We start from the raw sequence: 20418 nt of genomic DNA, 5'->3' as shown, positions 1-20418 counted from the left end.
GCGGTCATTCGGCGATGCATTCGCAAGTACTAAATGACTGCGCAGCACCCGTGCAGCGGTGTCTCCGAACGGCTTTTTGGCGACGTCGGTGACTTATTACCACGCAGCAGCGGCGCGGCGCGCTTCGTGCCACACGGCAGTACCGAGCTACGGCGCAAGCAGCGTCGTGTGTAGACACCGCCCCAAGGTTTGCAACCAACAGCCTGGTGGGCAGCAGCGTTTCTAGTCCGGGAGTCGTTAACTTCGTGGCTCGTTACCATCTACCGGATCCCTCCTAAACTCGTCATCCCACGGGCGTTAACCACCCTCCTTCCGTTTCCACGGTCTCCATCCGTCAAGCTACCCTTCGTCCTGCAATTCGGCTGTCCGTTTGCTGCTCCTGGTCACCATGCACCCATTTCACAGCCCTGCAGACTGGGTTTAATCCGCCCCCCTGTATTGCTAGGGGTTTTTGCTGGAATAATCCAGCCCGAGGCCCGGAGCATCTCAGCAAAGCTTCAATTTTATTTTTAACCAGAAAGAAACATGTGGCGTTTCATAATGGGGATGCATGCCCACCATGCCCAGACACGTGGGCATCCAGGCCCACATGCGACCCCCACGCGCAGCTGCCCCTTTAAAGGCCCCCGAGGGGGGGGCGGGGCTACACCCTTCCCCACTAGCCAATCCCAGGAGTCTGAGCCCCGCCGGTCCCGCCCCCGGGACGCGTGCATGCTTCAAACCGACCAATCCGAGAGCGGCGGAGGCGGGCCCGCGCTTCCCATAGGCTGCGCCTTCGCCCCGCCCCCGCAAGATGGCGGCGCCCAGCGGAGCGGAGCGGGCGGTGGGGAGAGGCGGAGGTTGAGCCCCCCCGCGGGGGGGACGGGCCGGGGCCCCCGCAAGCGCGGAGGGTGAGGACCCCCCCCCATGGGCTGTGACCCCCCAGCTGGGCTTGCCCCATTATCCCCCCAATCCGGGACCCCCCATGGGCCTGCCCAGGATCCACCATCCCAATCTGGGACCCCCCATGAGCTAGGACCCCCCCTCAGCTGGGTCTGCTGCATAATCCCCCCTGCCTGGAGCTGCCCCAGGAGACCCCCCCCTCCCCCCCCCATGGGCCTGGCCCATAATCCTCCCCTGCCCAATCTGGGACCCCCCCCATGCACTATGACCCCCCCCCCCCAGCTGCACCTGCTCCATAATCCCCCCCCCCCATCTGGGACCCCCCTCAGAGCCAGGACCCTCCAGCTGGGACCCTAGTGCCACCCCCTGGGCCACCGGCAGGGGGAGGAGCCCCCCCCATGGAGGGAACAGCCGGGGGCCCCTGGCGCCCCCTTCCCTGCACTCGCTGACCCCCGCTCTCGCCCCCAGGCCTTGCAGGGTCCCGGCCGGTCCTGCCATGGAGCTGCTGTTCGTGATCCTGCGCGGCGCGGGCCTGGCGCTGCACGTGGTGGGCTTCGTGCTGGACGTGAACTTCTTCCTGGTGTCCACGCTGGTGTCGGTGCTGCTGTGGCTGGTGGCCTTCGTGTGCAGCCTGCCGCAGGCGCTGGTGGCCGGGGCGCTGCAGTGCTGGGACGGGGCCCTCTTCTCGCTGCTCTACCTGGCGGAGGTGGCTTGCTGCCTGGTGCTGGGCTCCCTGCAGGCCCTGGCCGGGCTGCTGCGGGGCTTCAGCGCCAGCCTGGAGAGCCTCAAGGTGGCCGGGCACCTGGCCGGGCACCTGGTGCTGCGGGGCCGGGAGGCGGTGCACCGCGGGCTGTGGCACCTGCTGGGCTCGGGCCAGGCGCTGCTGCGGCAGGCGTGCGAGGTGTGCGCCATCGCCATGAGCCTCCTGGCCTACCTGGTGAACAGCGTCATCAACATGTGCCTCATCGGCACCCAGAACCTGTTCGCCCTGGCGCTGGCGCTCTGGGACTCCATCGTCAGCCCCTTCCTGCGCGTCACGGACCTGCTGGCCGCCTTCTTGGCCCACGTGTCCAGCAGCGCCGTGGCTGTGGCCATCCTCCTGTGGTCGCCCTGTCAGCTGGCCTTCGAGCTGCTGGCGGCTGCCGCCAAGCTCCTGCTCAGCGCCTTCGTCCTCAATGTCTACGGCCTTGTCTTGCTGGGGCTGATTCTGGCGGTCAGCGCCCTGCTCCTCAATCCTGAGCTGGTGTGGACGCTGGCGATGCAGGCCTCGGGCTACCTGAACACCTTCCCCTCCTACCACCGCCTGCGCCGGGACATGTGCCGCCTCTACCAGGTGGTGCTCCTCACACTGGGCATGGTCATGAGCTCCCAGGCTTGGCGCAGGCTGGCTGACTGGAGCCTCCAAGTGGCCAACTGGAGCGGAGGAGTCCGAGCAGCGAACCCGCAGGTCCCTCCAGGGTTGCTGGGCCCAGCAGTGGGTGCTCAAGGGAGGCAAGTGGCAGCTGCAGCCCTCCCCAGGCCAGCCCCTCCTGCCAGGCAGGGGCTACCAGGAGCCAGTCAGCAGGCAACAGGGGGTGCCCGTCAGGTCCGGCAGCCGCCAGCCAGAGCTCCCGTGGAGCAGCATGGCGTGGATGCACAGGGCACCGTGGCAGGGCAGCACCCTGCGGTCCCTGGGGAGGAACCGAGCACGTCGCGGGGAAGAGCCTCGGGGAAGGAACAACTGAATGCGGCAACGGTGGAGGATGGGGAGGACCCCTGGCTGCTCCTGAAGGAGCAGGAGGAGCGCAAGAAGTGCGTCATCTGCCAGGACCAGACCAAGACGGTCCTGCTGCTGCCCTGCCGCCACCTCTGCCTGTGCCAGGAGTGCACCGAGATCTTGCTGCAGCAGGCCGTCTACCAGCGCAACTGCCCGCTCTGCCGCCAGATGATCCTGCACACGCTTGACGTGTACCTGTGAGCCGCACGTGCTGGACCACGCCGGGCCCCCCTCTGCCGGGGCAGCTTCTGCCTCCAGCTCGGCGCCACGCTCCCGATGCTGCCTTGAGTTTTCCAAAGAACTGATGAAAGGGTCAAAGAGCGAAGAGACTGTCAGAAGCTTCCATTCGCTCATGTCTTGTACTTGCTTCTTGCTGTCACCAGAAAGCACAGCTGCCCGTCTGGGTCACGAGGCTTCGCCTTGCTCATGACTGTTACCTCGATTGCAGGTCACGCGACGTGTCTGAAGCAAGGCTTGAAACATGCTCCAGTGGCTGAGAGGGGAGAAAAGGTGAAGGCAGGGCCTGGGGGGAAAGCCAACTGGTAGGACAGGGTTGGGTCTGGGGATCCAGCCAGCACCAGGTGCTTGCACCCTGCTCTGGGAGGGATTTTTTAGCAGGCTATGCCCCTGAAAACCTCGGGGTCCCCCCTCTATACTGGTGAGGGCAGAGCATGTCCTTCTAATTCTTGCCTTGGCCTCCCAGGGGAGTGGATGGCCTGGAGCCCACAGCAGGACAGTGAAACAGTTTCACTCCGGAGCTGCCCCACTCAGGCCCCCATCAGCCACAAATGCATTTTTCAAGCCTTGATCCCACCTGGCTTGTGTTCCCTGCCACCAGAGACATGTTGCGGGGACGTGTCCCGTGGGGGCCGAGACCTGCTTTCAGAAAGCAGCTTCTCATTTTTGGACCCTGACACTCTAGTGGGGAAGGGGGTGGGGGCCTGGCTTCTTCCCATCCCTATTCAAAACCAGGAGAAAAATAGTCTGAGATAGTTCTTCCCCACATCACCGGATGCCTCCCTCCCTGGCAGTGGAAAACACAAGCTCTTCCCAGTCTGACCTGTGGCAGGGTTACCAGGATTTCCGTGGCCGCGCTGGCATGTCTGCTCTGCAGGTCTCCGATGCAACTCTATAGCACATTCCAGGCTCCTCGCACCGCTGATGATTTCTGTGGAGGGGAAGCGGTGCAGGGAGGGGGAACAACACGGATTCTATTTTTGTAAGACGCGATTTATGACACCCCCCGAGAGCAACAGCTGCCCCCTTCCCAGCAGAGCCAGCCCCATCTCTGCAGCACCAGTGCAACCAGCCCCTTCTTGCTGTGACTCAGTCCACCGCTGGAAGGTGGCTTCCCACAGCCTGCGCAACCCCAAGACAACCCCCAAGCCGGGTCAGATGGGGCAAGCTCCGGATGCTGTGGGCAGCTCCGAGAGGCCCGTGCTTCTCCGTGCGTGAGGAAGGCGCCGTCACGCCTGTGCATCGCGTGTTACAGGTCTGCCTTGGTTGTCAGCTGAGTGGGACCCTTCCAGTGCTCTGCTTTACCGACTGCCTCCAACGTGAAACATATTCTAACCTGACTTGCTCTTGCCTTTTTCTTTGATGTGATAGTGTCTGAACCGGGAGGTCTGGGAGGGAGAAGCACAGGCGTCAAGAGGGCCGACAAATAGGCACTTGAATTAGAACAGCAGCTGGAGTGGGGGCATCAGTGTGCCAGGCCTGAGCACATCACCAGTGCCAGCCTCAACTGCAAGCCAGGAGCCCGCGGGGCTGGGAGGGAGGGGGACTTTTTTTTCCCCTATCCAGCTAATAAAAAATTGATAAGTGTTCTAACCCCAAATGGAGCCCGGCAGCAGGCTGGGGGAGGGGAGCCGCCTGGGCTCGCTTACTCTGCAGATACGGAGCGCGCCAGGCAAGGCTGGGTCCCGGCTGCAGGGTGCGATGGACCCGAGCCGGACTTGCTGCTGCGGTTCAAGGAAGGTTCCCGAGCGGGCGTGGCTGCCGCCTGCATCTTGCTCCTGCAGGCTGGAGCCCAGCTGCTCTAGCAGGGCAGGGCCTTGGGGAGGGAGTCCTTTTAGGACCAGCGATTCTGCCCTCCAAGTTGGCGTGCCTCTAGGCATCACACTGCTGGGAAGCTTCCATGCCCCTCTCATCTCACTCCCAAGGGGAGGCAGAACAGCCCCCGCCTCCCCTTCCCAGCTGCCTTGTAAAGAATCCCAGGAGCGAGGTCACCCTCAGCTGCCCCCGGGTGGGGGATGCCGGTGGCTATTTTGGGCACCCCCCAGAAGCTGGAGCGGCCCCCTCCTCCCCAGCCCGTGCTGCTGCTGTGGCTATTTTAAAGCAGCTCTTGCCTTCTAGGGTCTGGCTCGGCGCTGCTCCCACGAGCTCCCTGCAAATTAAGAGTCTCCTTTCCCGGCAGTGCTCGCATCTCCAGGCAGCTTTGGCGCGCCGTGCCTGCGGGCTCCTGGCTTGGAGGGCTGTCGGGTGCTGTGCTCGGTGCCCCCCTCAGGGCACTCCTGAACCTCGGTCCTTTGCTTTTGTCCCTGCTGTCAGCTTTAGGTTTCCCCTGTAATCACCTGACTACACTTAGTAGCCCCCCTGTATTAAGGAGGGCTTTCGGCTTCATCTCACGGGCACGAGCCCACAGTCTGCGTGCACATCAAAGGGGCTTTCCTAGTGCCTGGGCCACGACACAGAGGGGCGGCGGTGTTGAGGCTCCCTCCCCACCTGCTCCAGGGCCGGAGGTGTCGGGCTGAGGTCACGGGTGCATGAGCAGTGCCCTTAATTTTTTTTTTTAAGGAAAAATGTTCACGTTCCAAGCCAAATCCATTCCCAATCCGTGAGTCATTCAAGAACTATAAGTGGCCCTACAACCGGCAAACATCCTCCACCCCTACCTGGGGCTCCAGATGTTTCCAAATCATTTAGGGGGCATCCTACGGGCAGGCCCAAGCCCAGAAGCTTGGGGTTCGGACGCTCAGCGGTGCGGCCGCAGGAGCAAGCTAGGGAGGAGACTCCCCTTTCCATAAAGTGGGCGTCAAGCCAAGAGCTTCCCACTGGAAAAGAAAGCGGGAGGTTAAGTATACTTTACCTCCCCCCCATCCCCAGCCACTAGGAAACCCGCGGGAGCGGTCACGGTGTTTGCCCTGCCAGGGCAGCATGGGCTGGGCAAACAGGCTGATGGGAACCTACCCCGAGGCCAGGTGAGTGCAGGCCAGGTGCTGCAGCAGGGGCGGGGGGTGCACCAGCTGCTCTCCTGGCATCGGGGTGAGACCCCTGCCCCCCACAAGGGTCTGCCCAGGTGCCCTCCTCCACCGGCGGGGCTGCCCCAGGGCTGTGAAGCTCCCTGCCGAGCCCAGCCCGGAGCCCTCCCGGCCGCCAGCACTGCCCGGCGCGGCCCGTGCACGCGGCTGTGCTTGCACCGGGGCTCGGGGCGGGGCGGGAGCCCGGGGGAGGCGGCCGGAGCCTGCAGACCCGCCCCGCAGCCGGGCTCAGCGGCGGGAGCCGGCTGCCCTCTGCCGGGCACGGAGCCCCGTGCACCGCCCGGCCGGTCCCCGCTGCCCCTCGCGCCGCGGAGCACTGCTGCCACCCGCTGCTGCCTCCTCCCCGTGCATCCTGCCCCAGCCCCTCCAAAGGGGAGAAGCAAGGTGCGGGAGAGCCCGTGTTTGCAGCCGCCTCCATCGCGGGTCTACCCCAGATGCTGGCTGGGGGGTGCTGGTGCCAAGCTGTGAGCTCTGGGGGCTAGGGGGGTGGCAGCTCCCCGGGAGATTGCTGGGCTCAGAGGCACCTTGGCCGGGGCAGTAAATGTGCCCCCTCGCGTGCAGATGGACCCTGGACAGGCCCCGTCGTTTCGTCGCTGGATTTCCCGGTGCAGCGACCCCGAGGGCCCCGGGCTGCGCTGTTGGGGCACGCAAAGAACAGCCACGTGCCCAGGCTCTGCCATGTGCGTGGAGGTGCATGGCATGTGTATGTGTCACGACAGGTGCCACCCCCAGAACACGCTGGCTAACGTGCCCTGGTGAGCGTACAGGAGCCGAGAGGGGCTCCGAAGGCACGAACACGTGCACGAGGGAAGGCGTGAACATGCCTGTTAAACACATGGCAGGTCTGACAGACATAAGTGCCCACGTGTGCCCCGGTGAGCCCATGTTGCCAGGTGGCACAGACATCACGCAAACATGCCCGGAGTTTGCCCACAAACTGAATGCATGGTCACACCCCGACACGCAACCCGGAGCAGACACGTGACCGGCTCAGAGCCCATTTATTGAGTGGTCTGGGGTGGCAGGTACATGGCAGGGAGCACATTTGGCTGGAAGGGAACATCAGCATGGCCTGGGCCTCCAGCTCAGCTGGGGGGACCCGTCCCAGCCCTAGTGCCATGCAGGGCATGTGCTGCACAGCCCCAGCTGGCACCTAGACCCATTGCCCCTGCCCTGGCCTCAGTGGCATGAGGGTGATAGCCCTTGGGGAGCAGGATCTGCCCCCCAGCTGTGGCTTCTGGCACCTCCAAGCCCTTGGTGATGCTCACAGCAGGGACACAGCAGAGCTGGCTCCCTACGAGGGGCCTGGCATTTGGGCTCCAGGGTCCATCCAGCCCGTGGCTTCTAGGCCAGGTACAGGGGCAGACAAGGGGCGAGGGACCCCTTCCTGCTGCACCCTGGGTCCCAGCCCCAGGGATGCGGTGCTCAGCTCATCAAGGCCTCTGCTCCCACATCACTACCTCTTATGGGCCACGGGGACCCCCAGCCCCCTCCCCACGGTGCTATTATACAGTGCTAATCTGGTGACCCCTCCCAGCCACTCCTCTGGGGCAGGGAAGCCTCCCTATCCCCGTGCCGCACTCCGGGGAAGCGTCAGTGGCGGCGCCGGGCCAAGAACCCAGGCGTCCGGGCTCCCAGGCCCGAGCGGGGCCACGTCAGGCAAAGACGGCGGAGTTCTGCCAGTAGGAGTAGATGAGGAAGCCGGTGAAGGTGCTGTCCGTCTTGACGCTGGAGTAGAAGCCGATGTAGTCGCCCACGCCCACCTGCACCCACACCTCGTCCTCGGGCTCCAGGCGCACCAGGGAGCCCCCGGACAGCGATGTGGGCTTGGGCCAGTTCCCGTAGAACTGGAAGAAGGAGGCCACGGAGCGCCCGTTCTTGACCAGGTCGAACTGCAGGCTGGTGCGGTAGACGGTGGCGTGCACGGCGAAGTAGTACAGCCCAGGCACCTCGCACGTGAACTTGCCCGTGGCCGGGTCGTAGTGGCCCTGCTCGTTGAGCAGCACCTCGTCGAAGCGCACCGGCTGGTCAGCCGCGGGCGGGCTACGCGCCTCCGACAGCTTGGCGCTGAAGGCCGAGCGGGGTGCCACCGCACACTCCCCTGGAGCCCCCTTCTCGCCTGGCAGCCCGTTCAGGCCGGAGCTGCCCATGTCCCCGCGGGGGCCGGGGACGCCTGCAGGGAGGATGGAGGGGAGAACATCACCAGCTGGGATGCCCCCAACCCCACCACACCCCGTCACCCACCCTCTGTAAACCCTACCCCAGCTTGCCACCCTGTGTGCCCAGGGATGTGATATGGGCATGCAGGCAGCAGCACAGACCTCCTAAGAACATAGGAATTGCCATTTACTGGGTCAGACCCCATAGGTCTGTCTTCCCAGTCTCTTGTCACCCCACAGCATGAGAGAATTAGCAGGGGCTGACCAGGGTTTTGCAGCCTCCAGCATTTAAGGTCCAGGATGCTCCCATTCAGAAGCTCAGTACATTCTCCCGTTCAGAAGCTCCCTCACTCCCCAGCTCGGTAGCTACTGATGTCCCTTTCCTCCTCCTCCTTTTTTCTTTTTTTTTTGGCTTAAGGCTGAATTAGTTCCAGATTCCTAATCGACTGAGCTGAGCTCAATCGTTCAAGTCTGGCTCTACCTCCGGGTGAGTCTCCTCCCTCCCGGAACCATCGCTGCGGGACTTCGGATACTCCCCAGATCTGGCATCCTACGTGCAGGCCCCAAGCCCGAGGGCCTTGGAGTTCAGATGCCCCATAGTCTCGCTTACCCTGAGCCAAAAGGCCAAAGGAGCGAAGTAGAGGGAGAGCCTAACAGCAATCCCCCAGCGCCATAAATTGTGTAGCCGAGGCAGCGTGGCACACTGAGGCAGTGTGCTGAGATCCTGGTGCTTTGCCCCAGTCGTGTCTGCTGGCATACGAAGGGTTAACCCACCTAGCATGCACTAAGGGTGCCAGAGACCCCCCGTCCCCCCCACAGCCCCTTCCTGGGTAATGGCTCAGCATCTCCTTACCTGGGGGGCCCATCTCCCCCTTGTCTCCCTGCCCCCCAGCTGCTCCGTCCCGGCCATCACGACCGTCCCTGCCAGGTAGACCCTGGCTCCCGTGCACCCCCGGTGTCCCTGGCAGCCCCGGCTGGCCAGAGCATAGGCTGGGGATCTTGTTGTCCTCGATCTGGAGGGCGCCAGCGATCATCCCGAGGAGGACGAGGAGTTGCTTCATCGCCAGGCTGTGCTGTGCGGGGGCTGGAAGCAGAGCGAGCTGTGAGGTCTGGAGCAGAGGGAGAGGCAGTGCCCGGGCCCAGGACCCCTGGCACAATGTGGCATGGTTCCTGCAGCAGGGGGTCCAACTGGGCTGGGGGGGTGCCCCACTGCCTGTGGGAGACATGGTCCTGGCTGGCCACGGGGCTATTTGGCTTGGCTGATGGCGGTGGGGCAGAGCCGAGGCGGGCACTGTGGGGTGCTGCGGGGCTGGAGCAGCTCTCTCCACCCTCCCAGGATCCTGCTGCCCGGGAGGAGACCCAGATTGTGGCTGCTGGGGGTGGGGCTGGAGAACCCCACGGCCCCGCATCCCTGCCCCTCCTCCTCCTCCCTTCTCCCTGCTGCCCCGGCAGCCAGAAGGGGGATGCTGGGAGGGTGGGGGCTAGTCCAGCCCAGTGTCCGGGGAGGCCAGACTGGTCCAGGCCAGGCCCTGTTTGGCCCCGGCTGCCCGGCCGGCCCAGCATCCGCAGGAGCTGTCGCGAGGCGTCTGGAATGTGGTGACGCCTTCCAGCAGCTCCAGCACATTCCTGCTGCATGCGCTCGCTGGGGCCCACCGCCGGCCGGCACTCGCCTGGCACGCAGGGCGGGGTGTGCAAGGCCCCGGCACCCCTGCCAGGCCGTGGGAGGGGCAGGGGGCTATGGAAGGGTGGAGGGTATGGGATTTGGAGGAGTGCATGTGTGGGTGGGTGCAAATGGTGAGTTCTGTGTACTGGGAGGGATGTGTGTGGTACACTGAGTGATGCCAGGGGGGTAAGGTGTGAACTGCAAGGGGTCTGCGCAAGTTGTGAGCTGTGGGCGTGTGTCGGGTAGGGGGTAGTTTGCTCTGGGTGTGTGCCTATGGGGTGGGATCTGTGTGTTGGGTTGTGAGCTCTGTGATAGGCTGTGTGTGCGCGTGCATGCATGGGTGTGTGTGTGTGTGTGTGTGCGCACTCTGCGTGCGAGGATGCTGGCATGGGCCCTGGGACCTGCCCTTGTTTCCTGTCCCTGGGGGGCCTCCGTCCTCGCTGGCTCAACCCACACACACGCACGGCTGCCGGCCAGGTGTGCAGGCCCAGGAGCAGTCACGTCAGGGCTGGCGTGTCATGCCCACAGCAAGCACACTGCCAAGCCTGGGGCAGCTGTCCTGCAGGGCTGGCACTCATCCCACCCCGCTTCTGCCAGGGCGTGGGTGGGTGGGCAGGGCCAGCATCCCCCCTAGCCTCCCTGCATCCCTGCTTTCCCACACTGCCCCACGCAGCCCTCTCCCCCTGACTGGCTCCCAGCTAACTGGGGTCCCTTGGACCATGGAGCCCCTGCATTCAGGGCAGAGGGGAAGCCCCCACTCCTGCAATAGAGGAAAAGGAAGGAAAATAAACCTGCCTGGACTGTGCCGTGGCTGAGTGGCTCCCTGGCAGGTCCCGCTCTCCCCAGCCAGGAGCTGCCCTCCGTGGTGTCCCCACTGGCTGCACTCCCCGCGTCTCCCAGCTCCCGTGCTGCCGGACTCCTCGCTCCCTTCTGGCTCAGATGGTCCTGGAGCTCTTCCTGACCACTTCAGCTGTGACGAAAGCCCTGGGAAAGCTGCCTTCCCCCCCGGCCCCCCTCACCCTCTCCTCCCAGCTCTCCTCCCAGCTCCAGAGGAAACTGGGGAATTTGGGAGCCAAGAGCTACAAGGCCTGGGGAAGGCTCCTAGGGTGTCAGCATAGGCAGCGGGAGGCGGAGGCAGACAGACAGATGGACATTAAGACCCTGGGACAGGGGCCGCAGGGAGCCAGGACTTGAAAAGACCCCTTTTCCCAAGGCATCGTCCTTCCACAGCTCTCCCAGACGATGCCCAGACGCGGCCAGGGCAGAAGACAACGCACCGGGCCAAGCTGGGTGCAGCGGGGGATCGACGAGGCCGTGAGCATCACCCCCGCCCCCACGGGAAGCACAGCAGCCTCCGTGCTACATGGAGCCAGGCCTGGCAAGGGGAACCGCAGCGCCTCATTCTTGTGGTTGCCTCTTTGGAAGCAGCGACAGGGCTGGGAACGTGAGCGCTGCACAGGGCGGGGGCGAGCGGCCGGATGGCCTCCGCGGGGAGCAGGGCTGGCTGGGGCTGCGGCCAGGGCCTCGGCTCCTTCAAAACGTGCTCACACCTGCTGGGCTGCATGCACATGCCTTTAATGCCACGCACGGTCGATGCCAGGTACTGGCACACGCACTGCATGCTAGCAGTGCACACCCATGCAGGCTCATGTACGCTCACTAGCATACACGGTACACAGTAGCAGTACACCCCCCTATGCCCACAACTGTCTAGCAATTTGCACACTCACTCATACACACATGCTAGCAGCACACCCACACACACATTGCCTGTAAACACTACCCCCCTCCCTTATACACTCAGGATGCACTCACCAGCACCAAGCAGGCCCTCCCCTTCCCTCCACAGTACACACACACACCATTCACAGCCAACACCCACCACCCGCCCCTGGAGCACTCCCTGCACTTCCCGTCACATCACAGCCAAGCCCCTGGCTGCCAGCCCTGTGCCGCACACCCGCCAACACGGTACAGACACATGAGCCTGACACGCGGCCCCTTGAATGTTGTGCACATGCTCCATAAACTGGCAGCACATGCATCACCCTGCTCATGCACACCCCCGCTAATAGAAAACATATCCCTGCTTGCACACACATCCCCTGGCAATGCACACGCATGGTGCACACACCACCCCATGGCTCCCACCCTGCTCTCCCCATGCCCTCCTCAGGGAAGGCTTTGCTGGGCCTGGGCTCCTCCCTGCTCTGCAGCAGGCACGCAGGCCCAGTGGCAGCGCCAGCTGTTGTGGTGCCCAGCCCAGGGTCAGCCCATCCAGGCCTTCAATGGTTCTTTTCCAAGGTGAGGACGGATGTTGCCTTTGGCCGGCACGGCTCAGTGGCTTTGAGGCTCCTCCAGGCTGAATGGCCTATGGCTGGGAGATGCGCCAGGGCTCAGCAGCTCCGGCCTTGGCCCTTTCCCATACTCCAGAGCGGAAGTCTCTTGTCCCTTCCCCAGCCAGGGTGTGAGATGGGCTCGGAGCTGAGCATCGGTCCCTGGGGACCTGCTACTGGGCCAGGGAGGAGCCAAGGCAGCGCCTGCTGCTTCCCCAGCCCTTGCCAGCCACAGCTTGGCTCTGATCTTGTGCCCCCAGCCAGCAGCCAGGTCTTTGCCCACTCCCTGCCCCCAGCCTGCGATGCCCATGCTCCAGGGCCTGGAGCCTTGGGCACCTCGGGGTTCATCCCACTGTGCCCCTATCTACACACTGCACTCCCTCCTCTGTGCCTTGGTTTCCCCAGCTCGGAGGTGGGGGTGCTGGTGGCCGCTGCTCCCCCCCTCCCCTCACATACACGCGTGCTCCAGGCAGTGGTGAGGCCAAGCGTGTTTGCAAGCTGCTCACGCTGTTTATTACCCAAGGCACGAGACATCTTGGGTGAAGGAGACAGCTGCAGCCAGTCACGGGCCCAGGATGTGCCCTGCATTCAGGATTAACCCTCAACCTGCTGCAGTAAGTTTCCTGGCACGCAGGCAGCTCTGGAGAGAAGCACCCATAAAACGGGCAAGGAAAGACACTGGGGAGCCAAAGCCCCTAGGCCCCCAATGCCTTAGGCTGCCCCATGGAGGGGCATGTACTGGCCCAGCCCCCTGCCCTCGGCTGCCCCAGGGAGGTGGAGCAGGGCATAGGGCTGGGCGGGGGCCATTCCCTATGAGGCTTTGACCAGGGACCCTCACCAGCTGCCGTGACTTCATCCTCCCACCTTGGCCCAGAGGCCTACCTTCACCTCTGCTTTACAGAGGGGGAAACTGAGGCACAGGAGGATCATCATGGCTGGACACATGGGCTGTGGGAAAGCTGGGGTTGGAACCAGATGGACTTTACCTGGGCCCATGGGAGGAAACAGCCATGATACACCTCCCTGCTGCTGGGCTGGGGTCTCTACCCCCCAGGAGCCCAGGTGGGAGCTCCTGCCCTGCTGCAGGGGGGCTGTATGGGGGGGCTTATGGCTGGACGCACTCCCCGGGGTGGCTGGTGTCTGGCAGGATGCTGCAGTTGATGGGCCAGGCAATGCCTAAGAGGTCAAGGGCCGGTTGGCAGCGCTGCTCGGCTGCCAGGCACACGGGGCGGCAGGGCCGCAGGACCCCCCCGTCGGGCGTACACTGGGGCACGAAGAGCCCGCAGACCAGCAGGCGCAGGGGCTGGTAGCAGGACAGCCCTGCCAGGCTCTGCAGGAGAGAGGGGCCAGGAGATGCAGCTGGGCAGGGCAGGGCCAGGCCTGTGCCCCCCTGCCCAGCCCTGGTGCCCAGCTCACCTTGTAGCCCTGCAGCACGTCGGCGGCGCCTTGCTGGTCGGGGATGTTCAGCCAGATGTTGGGGAAGGCCGTGGCATTGTAGCTCAGCCCCAGGCACATCTCCACCTGGATCAGCTCACAGGACTCTGGTGGTGCAGGGGCACTGTCAACGGGGGGCAGGTCCAGGTGCACGGGTGCACCGCCCTGCTGAGACCTGCCACGCTCACTCTGTTGCCCCAGCCCCTGGGCTGATGGGTCACATGCACTGGGCACAAGGCACTCACCGACGGGCGGGGGGAGCGTGCTGGTGCAGTTGAGCTCGTCACTGCCATCAGGACAGTCGTGCCAGCCGTCACACACCGCCTCGGGCGCCTGGCACTCCCCGTTCGCGCAGGGGAACTCCCAGGGGCTGCACGTCCCTGCAGGGGGTGAGGGGAGAAGGGATGCGGTGAAGGCTCCCCACACCTGGCCCCTCTGTGCTCACAGGCCCTTGGGACGGGGGGTGCCACGGACCCGAGGGAGTCTGGTGCTTTCGGGGCACTGCAGAGCTGCTGTGGCGCCGTTCCCAGTCCCGAGGGGGACGGGCAGGCTGGGGCTGAGGGGTCATTATGGCAGGACCTGGCGTCAGGCTGAGGCATGGGAGTGGGGCCCTGCAAGGAGACCCGTTCCCACGGGGAGGGGGGAAGGGGGAGCGTGGGAAAGTGCAGGGAGCTCAGGACAGCATCCGGCTGCTCCGGGGACCTGGGGCTTGTTCCCGGCTCCTCCATCCACCCCCTGCTGCCCCAGGCACCACGCACAGGGCAGGCGGGAGGGTGCAGCTCTGGCTACAGAATAGCCCCCCGGCCCCCCCCCAGCCTCAGCTCAAACTGGGCAGGAGCCCAGGAGGAGGCACTGGCTCCAGCAGGGTCGGGGGGCAGGAGATACCAGAGCCAGGCCAGAGCTGGGGATGCGTGGGCTGGCGTGACTCCCCATGGACAGGCCTGCAGCTCCAAGTCGGCAGCGGGAGACACCAGGCTTCCTCCTCTCCCCTGGGATCGCAGCTGGGGAAACTGAGGCACAAGGCAGTTTTGGGGGGGGACCCCCAAGCTCACCCCACAGGCCTGAAGTAGAGCCAGGAACTAAACTGCAATGTCTCAGCCCAGGGAGCTAACCATGCCACCACGCTGCCTGGCATCCTGGGGCGGGGAGACAGCGGGGCCTAAGGTGGCACAGCAAGGGGCTCAGAAGGCCCAGCTGCCCCAGCCCCCCGTGCCCGGGCAGTGGGTGCCCCCAGCCCCCCAAGACCCGGCTCCTACGCTCCGTGGCGTTCCAGGCCTGGTAGGTGGCGAAGAACCCGTCGTCGGCCACCCCGTCATCGGCCACGAACAGGACAGTCATGACGTGGCGCGTCGAGGTCAGGGTGGGCGGCAGTCGGGAGCCGCAGAACCTGCCGGGACACGGGCAGTGGGAGCGGCGGGCAGGCGGGGGGCATGGAGGAGACCCCGGGAAGCAGAGGCGGGGAAGGGCCCTACCTGCCCAGCAGGTTGCGGGCGCTGGTGCCTGCACCATCGTGCACCTCCACGAAGTCGAAGGAACAGCCATCCTGCGCCTCCAGGCTGAAGTTGCGGAAGTGCAAGGTGATGAGGTGGCCCTTGGGCACCGAGATCTGCCACAGGCACAGCTGCAAGAGATTGGGGGGGTGCACCTGCTGGGGAGGTGCCGTGGGCACTGCCCACCTCTGGGGGAGTTGCTGGCCAGGCACAAGCCCCCCCCCCCCCCCCATTCCCAGGAGCTCAGGGGGGCTGGGTGGAGATGCTCTCTGCCCCGCTCCCCTCTCCAGGCAGGTGCTGACCCCTGCCTCATGGAGGTGGTTTCCTGGGATGTGAGCTGAGCACCCTGCCTGGGCACCGTGGCTTGGCCTCCCTGCTCACCCCAGGCTCTGCACTCACCTGCTGGTGCGGGTAGGGCCGGGGGTGGTTGGGGGTGGAGATCTGCCCCTCCAGGCTGGTCAGCGCCCCGCCGCACTCTGGAAGGACACAGACAAGCCGTGGGGCAGGATAAGCCATGCACCCTTCACCCTTTCTGCCAGGGCCCAGGCCAGGCACGGGCATCCAGGCAGCACCCACACATGCAGCATCCCAAGAGCCATGACCCCGGGAGGCAGCGGGTTTGGCCACCTCCCCTGACCTCCCCAGCTTCACCTGTCCCTAGCCCAGGTGCCACCAGCCCTGCCCGGCCCACCCGCACCTGGGGGCTTGTGGCTGCAGTTGGCTTCGTCTCTGTGGTCTGTGCAGTCGTGGAAGCTGTCGCAGACGGAGGCCAGGGGCAGGCAGCGCCCGGCGTCGCACAGGAACTCGTCCCAGGCGCAGCTCCCTAGGAGATGGGCAGACAGAGCCTGAGGATGCACGGCTCTACCAGAGCCTAGCTGGGCAGGGCAACGGGCCCTGGATACACTGATGACCGTTGGCCAGCGGGTCTCTGCCTGCAGCCAGCACCAGCATCCTCGCCCCAAGCCCCTGCTCCTCCCCAACCCTGCTGTGCCCCTCCAGGCTGCTCCCCCAAGACCCCGGCGCGGGGTGAGCCTAGCACTCACTCTCGTTGGGCGCAATGGCACGGTAGCGGGCGCTGAAGCCCCGGGCGCCCACGCTGCCGTCCGACACGAAGGTGACACGGAGCCGGCTGGTATTGGTGTTGAGCGTGGGGGGCGCCACACTGCCGCAGAACCTGTGGAGGGGGCGCGTGAGCCCAGGTGGTGCCACGCGTGACCACCCCCTCCATGCCATCAAGGGGGTACCTGTGGGTGGGCGAATGCAGGGATGCTCCCTCCCCAACCAACACCGGAGGCCCTGCTCATGGCACAGTGGGCCAGAGTGCTGGCAGCAGGTGTGGGACAGGTGTCTCCCTCGTGCCAGGCTGGGCCCCTCCATCCCAGACCAGCGCTGCAGCCTCCCTTGGCTGGTGCCCCTCAATCCCGACCCACAGCTGCTCTAGCCCCTGCCCCTTCTGAGCAGCGTCTGCCCGGAGCCAGGGCTGCTGGGGGGACAAGGAGACGACGGGCACCATGTCCCCCCAGAATAGGGCTGGCCGAGAGAGGGGATGGGGCTTTCCCCACCCGGCCCCACCTGACTGCACCGGTCCCCGTGCCCTCATCGTCGGGCTCCTCGTAGAGCTCCAGGTGGTCGAAGAGGCAGGTGGCGGTTCCCTCCACGCTGAGCGCCTCCACCTTCAGCTGCACGGCCAGCTCGGGGGGCACCCAGATGTGCCACACGCACAGGGCGTTGGGGGGGTAGGGCGCCGGGTAGTTGGGGGAGCTGAAGGAGCCCTCGCGGCCTCGCAGGGTCCCACCGCAGGCTGTGGGCAGAGGGGATGCATGGGGGGTTCAGGGCAGAGACCCTGCGGGGATGCTCACCTCCCAGAGGTGCTGCCTCTCCAGACCCCAGGGCGGCTGGGCATGGGGACGGGGCTGTGCCACCCAGACTCACCGGGCTCTGGCGTGCCAGCTGTGGGCAGCTTGCTCTGTTCCTGGGGGGCCAGGGAGCTCTGGGGGGCAGGTGCCGTGGTGCTGCTGGCAGGGGGAGCCAGGGAGGGAGAGCTGCCTGGGTCGGGGGACGTCAGCTCTGTGCTGGCAGGATGGCAAGGAGGGGTCAAGCCTGGGGGCACCCAGAGTGCAGGTCTGCTCCCTGGGACTTGTGTGCAGCATCCTGCAGGTGCCCAAGGCCAAGGGACCCCCCTCCCTTCCCTTCCCCTCCTTAGTCTTCCTGGCTCAAGGCAGCCAAGGTGCCAGCCCCAGCTTCAGCTAGGGTGCAGAGGGACAGGGAAGATGCTACCGCAGCCCAAAGCCCCACTGCCCTGGCATCACCCTCCCAGGGTAGGAGCTGTGGAGGGTGGCCCAACAAGGCTGGGCTCCCTGCTCCTAGGTACTCACGGGAGAGGATGAGGCCGAGGAGCAGGGTGAGGAGCAGCAGCAGGAGGACGCTCAGCAGCACCACGCAGAGCCCCGAGAACCTGCAGTCGGGGCGCAGCATCTCCCCCGTCGGGCGCCAGCCCTGCCGGCCTGCGGGAGCCGTGCACGCAGCCCGTCACAGGAGCATTGCTGGGGGGGTCTCCCCCACAATGCCAGTGGGTCCAAGCTGGGCCCTGGCTTATGAGCAAAGGATGCCTGGGGCTGGGGGCACAGGGGCACAGCCGCTGGCAGGGCCAATGGTTCACTGTGCCCATGAAGTGTGAGCTCCTCCATGGAGGGCCTACAGACTGGTCTGGCTTGTGACACAGAGAAGACCTCCTCAACAGGCAGGGGCAGGCTCAGGGTCCCCTGCTTCTCTGCCTCCCCCACCCCCCACCGCACTGCCCTTTGTTCAGCAGGGCACCCCGGGGTGCCGCAGCCCCCAGCAGACGGTACCGAGGCCGTTCCAGGCGGCTCCCGTGATGCTCCCATTCTTGGCCTCTGTCCGGTGCCGGGCAGGGGGCATGGCCCCGGCCCCCTCGCTCTCAGGTTCAAAGGCAGGATTGCAAAACTCTGTCTGCAAGGCAAGGAGTGGGGGCTGCAGTCGGGGACACACTATGCCCGGGGCGATTGGTGGCTCCTGAGCTGCAACCAGCGGGGCCTTTCTGGGGCATCAACCCCTGCCAGTGGCACCGTGCTGGGGAGCAGGGGTCAGCACTGAAGGGAATGGCCGTGGGGCAAGCGGAGGCAGGGGGTGCTCGTACCTTGCTCTGCTCCAGTGCGTCGGCACACAGCGTGATCTCCGTGAAATCCTTCATGGCAGCGGGTGGGCAACTCCGGCAGGTCCGGCTAGAATCCCACCCTGGGGGCTTTTCCGCCTGGCACCACTGCCTGCCCCTGCCAGCCCCAGGCGCCTTCCCACAATCCCTTCGCCATCAGCACAGCTGCACAGGACCCCCCAGACGTCCACTTCCACCGGGATGTAAACGGGCACGGTTTGGCGGGCGGCAAGGCACAGGAGCCAAAGCAGGGCTGTGCTAGGCTCTGGGGGATGAGGGGAGTGAGACTCTCCAAGCACCCACCCCCAGTCCTTAATCCAACTCAGCTGAGGATGCTGAGGTCAGGCGCCCTGGCGCTGCAAACTGGAGGCTTAAAGGCACAGCTCCGCGCTGCTGGCCCCGGCAGCTGGGGTGCAGAGGGGGCTGCCTGGGGAGGCTGCGGGCTGGCGAGCGGCTCCTCTCCAGAGGTGGCTGCATCGTGGGGCTCGGGGACAGCTGCCCAGCGTGCGGTGCCTTCCCCAGCAGGTCTCGACCCCGCCGTGCCTCGGGGCTGCTCTCCCTGCCGAGCTCACGGTGAAGCTGGGGCGGGGGACTCTGGTGACCATGGCTGTGCCCTGTGTAGCTTTTGGGTCCTACTCCCACCTGGCTGCTGAGAGGCCCCAAGACAAGTGCGGGCTGGACGGGGCAGCTCTGGGTGCTGTGGCTGCCTGTTCTGGGGGAGAGTCCCAGCTCCCCCTTTCCCTGCCTCTTTCCAGGCCCCTTCCAGTCTCAGCCTGCCCCAGGCTTGCACCAGTGCTTATTTAGTGCATGCCCCTGGCCCGATGCTGCCCCTTGGCAGGCCCTGGGCAGTGTGTGCCCATGTGTGGGGGTCACAATGCCCCTCCCTCCCTCCCCCCATCCTGTTCCCGCAGTGCCCGGAGCCAGAGCCCAGCCAGGCAGCCGCATTCCTGCTCCCCGAGCACCCGGCTCCCTGCTCCGTTACTAAGCAGGGGAGAAAAGCCTTTTGTTGGGAGCTTTGGGGTGAGCGTGGAGCTGCTGGGGCCTGTGGGGGAGAGGGGCTTAGTGCTCTGGGCGTGCCAGGTATTTGGGGGGTGGGGGAGATTGTAGAGGATGGCTTTGGCACCCCAGCCAGGGCCCAGGGTGCCCCTCTCAGGGCGCCTCTCTGCCCAGCCCGGTTGCGGAGCTGAAGACAGCTGCCCGGTGGGGCTGATGCTCTGCTGCTCCTGCCCTCATGGGCGGTGGGAGCTGGTAACCTCAGGCCAACAGCAACCAGCTGCTTCCCGCACAGACCGCACCACCAGGATCCTGAGCATGGTCCCTCCTGACCCCCACATGGGGGGCAGCTCCAGCCCTGAAGCAGGGAGGTGGCCATGGGAGGAGCACCACTGCGGGCTCGTTGTGCACCAGACCCCCCAGGCCTGGCTCTCTGCACTGCTTGGAGCTGCGTGCAGGGCTCTCCCCACCCCGACGAGACCCAAGAAGCACAAGGATGGCAGCAGGGGGTGTTTGAGCTCCAGTTTATTCCTGTACAACACGCTCTCCCACCCGCCTTGCTTACACAGTAAACAAGCAATGCACCCACAGCCCCCCATGGTGCCCCTTCCCCTTCATGGTGCCCTCGCCAGCCCCTCCATGAGCCGTGCACGGTCCTTTCCGACCCGCCCTGCGGGAGTGAGGGCTGTGCGGGGGGCAGGCCAACCGCCGGGCACACTGCATGTGCCCCCACCCTGGACACGCGTGGGAGGAAAGGGGCTGAGAGAATAAATTACAGAAAAAGCTAAAAAAGGCTCTCAGGGCCAGGGGCAGTGGGATGACCACCCTGCATGCCCCCCCTTGGAACAGGGGCTTGCCCCCGCCGGGTGCTGCAGATCTCATGGGGCAGACGCAGCCGGTCCCTGGAAAGCTGCTGGCTCCCCTGGGCACTGCGGGCAGGGCCGAGCACCCCAACCTGCCCCAGAGCAGCGGGGTAGGGGCAGGGCACAGCCCAGCCTGGGGGGATGGGGCCCCCCAGCCACTCCCCAAATGTTTTAAGGCACCGTTGTATAGGAGGCAGGTAGAACCCGCCCGAAGCGGGGACCCGCCGAGCTGGGCAGCGGCTGCGGGCCGAGAAAGGTCCCTTACGGATGCAAAGGAGCTCGACAAGGCTCCCCCCGGCCAGCTGAGATGGGCACAGGCCTGCTGGGGCTTTGAGTCCTGGCCCAGGAAGGGGCAGGGTAGGGGCAGCACAGTGTCCTTCCCTTCCTGCAGTGCCGTGGTGTCCTGGGTG

General features: G+C 65.4%; 3 protein-coding genes and 1 long non-coding RNA gene across 7 annotated transcripts; 1 reads left to right on the top strand and 3 right to left on the bottom strand.

Annotated features, from left to right (window-relative positions):
- The first annotated feature begins 548 nt into the window (after positions 1–548).
- Positions 549–4215, top strand: RNF26 (ring finger protein 26). Its single transcript, XM_006258145.4, has 2 exons — positions 549–890; positions 1351–4215. Exons 1-2 carry the CDS (start codon positions 712–714, stop codon positions 2837–2839), a joined length of 1668 nt encoding a protein of 555 aa, XP_006258207.3. The 5' UTR covers positions 549–711; the 3' UTR covers positions 2840–4215.
- Positions 3579–6078, bottom strand: LOC132246421 (uncharacterized). Of its 2 annotated transcripts, XR_009457671.1 has the most exons (3): positions 5828–6078; positions 5533–5691; positions 3579–4263 (listed from the first exon to the last, which is right to left on the bottom strand). It is a non-coding gene; the product is annotated as an uncharacterized LOC132246421 (long non-coding RNA). The 2 variants fall into 2 exon arrangements; XR_009457672.1 differs by lacking the exon at positions 5533–5691 and having other exon boundaries at positions 3579–5201.
- An 804-nt stretch (positions 6079–6882) lies between these two features.
- C1QTNF5 (C1q and TNF related 5) lies at positions 6883–10718 on the bottom strand. Its single transcript, XM_019488452.2, has 3 exons — positions 10516–10718; positions 8911–9141; positions 6883–8071 (listed from the first exon to the last, which is right to left on the bottom strand). The coding sequence occupies exons 2-3, from the start codon at positions 9116–9118 to the stop codon at positions 7554–7556; spliced, it is 726 nt and encodes a 241-aa protein (XP_019343997.1). The 5' UTR covers positions 9119–9141; positions 10516–10718; the 3' UTR covers positions 6883–7553.
- A 1814-nt stretch (positions 10719–12532) lies between these two features.
- MFRP (membrane frizzled-related protein) lies at positions 12533–18480 on the bottom strand. 3 transcript variants are annotated; one of them, XM_019488449.2, is made up of 14 exons: positions 18138–18480; positions 17830–17950; positions 17356–17484; positions 16913–17047; positions 16553–16781; positions 16024–16154; positions 15678–15803; positions 15380–15456; positions 14963–15111; positions 14747–14877; positions 13736–13870; positions 13473–13597; positions 13178–13386; positions 12977–13042 (listed from the first exon to the last, which is right to left on the bottom strand). In XM_019488449.2, the coding sequence occupies exons 1-14, from the start codon at positions 18189–18191 to the stop codon at positions 13039–13041; spliced, it is 1755 nt and encodes a 584-aa protein (XP_019343994.2). In that variant the 5' UTR covers positions 18192–18480; the 3' UTR covers positions 12977–13038. The 3 variants fall into 3 exon arrangements, with proteins under 3 accessions (XP_014462528.2, XP_019343996.2, XP_019343994.2); XM_014607042.3 differs by having other exon boundaries at positions 12533–13386; XM_019488451.2 differs by lacking the exon at positions 13178–13386 and having other exon boundaries at positions 12533–13042.
- Between the last annotated feature and the right edge of the window lie 1938 nt (positions 18481–20418).

This window comes from Alligator mississippiensis, chromosome 16 (genome assembly GCF_030867095.1).
Source record: "Alligator mississippiensis isolate rAllMis1 chromosome 16, rAllMis1, whole genome shotgun sequence".
Classification (NCBI taxonomy): domain Eukaryota; kingdom Metazoa; phylum Chordata; order Crocodylia; family Alligatoridae; genus Alligator; species Alligator mississippiensis.
The sequence above is the reverse complement of the archived record's forward strand: the minus strand, read 5'-3'. Positions and strand labels throughout refer to the sequence as shown.